The 5,210-nt window shown below is 45.2% G+C and overlaps 1 protein-coding gene across 3 annotated transcripts in view; it reads left to right on the top strand.

Moving 5' to 3' along the window:
• ZNF460 (zinc finger protein 460) overlaps nucleotides 1–4,676 on the top strand; it is a 15,250-nt gene extending 10,574 nt beyond the window's left edge. For all 3 annotated transcript variants that reach the window (XM_011932406.1, XM_011932405.1, XM_011932407.1), the window contains exon 3: nucleotides 1,821–4,676. In XM_011932406.1, the coding sequence (XP_011787796.1) occupies nucleotides 1,821–3,352 (1,532 nt within the window). In that variant the 3' untranslated portion in view covers nucleotides 3,353–4,676. The remainder of the gene's footprint in view (nucleotides 1–1,820) is intronic.
• Nucleotides 4,677–5,210: the final 534 nt, after the last annotated feature.

Raw genomic sequence — 5,210 nt, 5'->3', positions numbered from 1 at the left:
TGCAGTGGCACGATCTCGGCTCACTGCAAGCTCCGCCTCCCGGGTTTACGCCATTCTCCTGCCTCAGCCTCCCGAGTAGCTGGGACTACAGGCGCTCACCACCACGCCCGGCGCTAATTTTTTGTACTTTTAGTAGAGACGGGGTTTCACCGTGTTAGCCAGGATGGTCTTGATCTCCTGACCTCGTGATCTGCCAGTCTTGGCCTCCCAAAGTGCTGGGATTACAGGCGTGAGCCACCGCGCCTGGCAGAAGTTTTATTATTTTCTTTTTTCAAGATGCAGTGTTTGTTAGCCTTTTTGCCTATTTTTCACCCTGACACAGTGGATTCTATAGGTTTACCAGGATTCTGTTCACGCTTTGTCCTAGGAGCTCTGTCCTAGGAGTAGCCGTGGCCATCCCTGGCTGTCCCTGAGGCAGAATCTTGAGCATCAGCTTCCTCTCTGCCCCTTCCTGTCACTGAATCCTGACCAGCCTTAACTTCTCATGGGGCTGCCTCGTCTCACTGCAGTGCCCTAGATTCCCTGAAGACTCTGTGTCTTTGTATATTCTATGTCCTAAGGCCAATATGTCCTTCTCACTTTAAGCTCATGAAGCATCCTCTGGGAAGCTTCCTTGGCCTCTTCCTGTCCCTGCCCCATCTAGGCTACATTAAGTGCCCCTTCCCTGGCCTCTTGTAGCACCTTGACATGTTCTTGAGCAAGCTCACCATACAGTGTCGCCATTATGTTGTCCACCTAGTCGCATCTTGACTGTGAGTGGGGATCTCTGTTCCAGTCTGTACTCTGCTTGAGCTTCTCCCTCTGGGTTTCTCTTTAAAAATTTCAAGAGTTGGCCAGGCACGGTGGGTCACGTCTATAATCCCAGCACTTTGGAGGCAGAGGTGGGCGGATTACTTGAGCCCAGGAGTTTGAGACCAGCTTGGGCAACATGGTGAAACCCCATCTCTATAAAAAAAAAAAAATACAAAAAATTTAGCCAGGCGGGATGGTTCACGCCTGTAATTCTAGCATTTTGGAAGGCCGAGGTGGACAGATTACCTGAGGTCAGGAGTTCCAGACCAATCTGGCCAACATGGTGAGACCCCATCTCTAAAAATCCAAAAAAATGAGCCCAGCATGGTGGCACACACCTGTAATCCCAGCCAATCGGGAGGCTGATTCAGGAGAGTCGCTTGAACCCCGGAGACAGAAGTTGCAGTGAGCTGAGATCATGCCACTGCACTCCAGCCTAGGCAACAGAGTGAAATTCCATCTAAAAAAACAAAAACAAACAAACAAAAAAGCCAGGCGTGGTGGCATATGCCTGTAGTCCAGCTACCTTGGAAGCTGAGGTGGGCGGATCCCGGGTGATCCGCCTCAACCTCCCAAACCAAAGTGCTGGGATTTTAGGCGTGAGCCACCGCGCCTGGCCTTTTTTTGAGATGGGTGTCCCTCTGTCACTCAGGCTGGAGTGTAGTGGCTCAGTCTTGGCTCACTGCAGCCTCCACCTCCCAGGTTCAAGCGATCCTTCTGTCTCAACCTCCAAAGTAGCTGGGATTATAGGCGCCTGCCACCAAGCCTGGCCAATTTTTGTATTTTTAGTAGACATGGGGTTTCACCATGTTGGCCAGGCTGGTCTCAAACTCCTGACCTCAAGTGATCCACCTTCCTCAGCCTCCCAAAGTGCTGGGATTACAGGCGTGAGACACTGTACCCAGCCCATCAAATCATAGCTATTTTCAAATCATCACTATTTTCATCTTATTGTTCTCACCAAAATGGTGGTTTCATTTCTTCTATACTATCTTAATAAGCTCTTTTGTGTATTGTATTCCCTTCAGGTGACAGCACAAAACCTGAGACCGTAGAGCCTATCCCTTCTCACCTGGCCTTGCCTGAGGAAGTCTCACTCCAGGAACAACTGGCACAGGGAGTCCCAGGATACTCCTATTTTGGGCAGGCCATGGATCAGGATGGGCCATCTGAAATGCAGGAATACTTTTTGAGACCAGGGACAGACCCACAGAGTGAGGATCTCCATGGGAAAATGAGCCTTGAAAATGAAGGTTTGGCGACAGCTGATGGTATATGTTCAATGATGATACAGAACCAAGTCTCACCAGAAGATGCTCTTTATGGATTTGACTCATATGGACCAGTTACAGATTCCCTGATTCACGAAGGGGAAAATTCCTATAAATTCGAGGAAATGTTTAACGATAATTGCTTCCTTGTTCAGCATGAGCAGATTCACCCTCGTGTGAAGCCCTATGATTGCCCGGAATGTGGGAAAGCCTTCGGCAAGAGCAAACACCTCCTTCAGCATCACATCATCCATACTGGGGAGAAGCCCTATAAATGCCTGGAGTGTGGGAAAGACTTCAACCGCAGGTCACACCTCACACGGCACCAGCGGACTCACAATGGAGATAAGCCCTTTGTGTGCAGCGAATGTGGAAGGACCTTCAACCGCGGGTCACACCTGACACGGCACCAGCGGGTTCACAGTGGAGAGAAGCCTTTTGTGTGCAATGAATGTGGAAAGGCCTTTACCTACCGCTCCAATTATGTTTTGCATAACAAGAGCCACAATGAGAAGAAACCCTTCGCATGCAGTGAATGTGGAAAAGGCTTTTATGAGAGTACAGCCCTCATTCAACACTTCTTTATCCATACTGGGGAGAGGCCCTTTAAGTGCCTTGAGTGTGGGAAGGCCTTCAACTGCAGGTCACACCTCAAGCAGCATGAGCGGATTCACACTGGTGAGAAGCCCTTTGTGTGCAGTCAGTGTGGAAAGGCCTTCACCCACTACTCCACCTATGTCTTGCATGAAAGAGCCCACACCGGAGAAAAGCCTTTCGAGTGCAAAGAATGTGGGAAAGCCTTTAGCATTCGAAAAGACCTCATTCGCCACTTCAACATCCACACTGGAGAGAAGCCCTATGAGTGTTTACAGTGTGGAAAGGCTTTTACCCGCATGTCAGGGCTCACAAGGCACCAGTGGATTCATACTGGAGAGAAGCCCTACGTATGCATCCAATGTGGGAAAGCCTTTTGTCGGACCACAAACCTCATTCGACACTTCAGCATCCACACTGGAGAGAAGCCCTATGAGTGCGTGGAGTGCGGGAAGGCCTTCAACCGCAGGTCACCCCTCACAAGGCACCAGCGGATTCACACTGCGGAGAAGTCCCACGAACGCATCCAGAGTGGGAACGTTTCTTGCGAGAGCACAGATCTCGTTCAACACTCCATCATCCAGACTGAGAGTAGCCCAGAGAGTGCAGCGAATATGGAAGCGCCTTCAGTTGCCGCTCATTCCTCCTCACTCGACATCGACGGATTCACCCTGGAGGAAACCCTACCACTGTAACAGAGGTGGGAAGACCTTTTACACACTTCAGTCACCATCCACAAGTTCCTGTTAGGGAAAGAGTTTTTGAATATCACCGCGGAAGAAAATCTGTGGTGAGAGGAAACATCCTACCGTCTGGTCATTCATACTGAAGAGAAGCTTCATAAGCATCATCTTTGTGTGACAACCTGTTTTAGATAATCACTTGTCATCTAAACAATTATGTTAGAAATTGACACAGCCGAGAGTCTTATTCTACATCTGAGAATTCGCCCATGACAGAGACCCAGTGGTTATTGTGCACTTAGGAAAACCTTCAGCCACATCTTTCTTGTTAGTTTACAGTGAAATGTTATCTCAGGGACATTCAAGCAAAGGAGGAGGAGTCACAGGGAAGAGAAAGAAATGGAAGCACAGCTTCTTTCAGACTTCCCTGACAAGCCCATGGCAATTTGTTATCTCCTCGTTATTTTATTTGGGAGAGGAAAATGTTTCAGAAACAAAAGGGCCTCATCCCCTTCATTTTCCCTGTGTATACATTCACTGCTGTCCAGTGCTGTAGACAAATGGTTTGTTTGAAAACATTTTGTGAAAGCCTACTTCGTTCCACAGCATTGTCTCCACTCTTGAGGAGCAGAAGCATATATCTTTATGAGAAAGATGGAGGCTTGAGTTATGAAATACTTTGACATTTAAGGATGTGCATATGAATGGGCACATTTTACTGCACACTTCAAACGCTTTGATTTTTTTTAAAAATTGTTTCTTTTTGTGTCTTTAACCACCCAGTACACATACTTTTTTCTTGATATGGATCTACTTATTAATTTCTTTTTCTTTATTTGTCTGCGGGATGGAGATGATATTGTAGCTGTTTGTACATAATATAATCCAGGGAGTCCTAGTTCTTCCCTCTGATTGTGGTTTCTCAGCTTCTTTACTCCTCTTTAGAGAGAGTAAATAGTTCAAAGTTCACCTCAGCAATTTTCTAGAGGACATTTTGGAACCAAAAATGAAATAAGACATGTAGCTAAATTAAAGGATTATGATAAACTCAGAAAATAAACACAAAGAAGGAATCTCATTTTTCAGTCTTACAGAAGATTGTGTGTAGGCTGACTATAAAGTGACTGGAATTTTAACAGGTGAACCTGCATGTGTATATGCAGCTAGTTGTCACTACGGATTTAGTCCAGTCATAGTAATTAATATGTTTAATCAGAATATTTTGGAATTTCTCTTTTGGTATTCTTTTTGTTTCTTTTATTGTTTTTAATTGACACATAATGTTTATGGGGTTCGGTGTGATATTTCAATATATGTGTGCTAAGAGTAATGATCAGGGTAATTAGCATATCCATCTCCTCAAGCATTTATCATTTCTTTGTGTTTAGCAACATTCACAGTCTGCTTTTCTAGCTATTTGAAAATATAAAAATGTATTGCCAATTGTACTCATTCTGCAGTGCCACAGAACACTACAACTTATTCAAATGGAATCTCACTTGCTGTAATTTTGTATTTGTTAACCAATCTCTGTCTGCCTCCCTGCTATCCTTCCCAGCCTCTGGTTACCACCATTCTGCTCAACTTTTTATGCTTCCATATGAGTAGAAACAGAGTATTTATCTTTCTGTGCCTAGCTTATTTCACTTAATATCTTTCAAGCTCATTCATGTTGCTGTGAATGACAGGTTTATTTTTCATGGCTGAGTAGTATTCCATTGTGTATATATGCCATGTTTTTTTTTCTTCAACCATCTGATAATGGACACTTAGATTGATTTCTTAGCTATTATGAATAGTGCTTCAATAAACGTAGGAGTGTAGATCTCTTTGACATATGAATTTTTTTTTCTTGGATATATGCCCAGTA

The sequence above is a fragment of the Colobus angolensis genome, unplaced genomic scaffold (assembly GCF_000951035.1).
Source record: "Colobus angolensis palliatus isolate OR3802 unplaced genomic scaffold, Cang.pa_1.0 Scaffold96, whole genome shotgun sequence".
Classification (NCBI taxonomy): Eukaryota; Metazoa; Chordata; class Mammalia; order Primates; family Cercopithecidae; genus Colobus; species Colobus angolensis.
The sequence above is the reverse complement of the archived record's forward strand: the minus strand, read 5'-3'. Positions and strand labels throughout refer to the sequence as shown.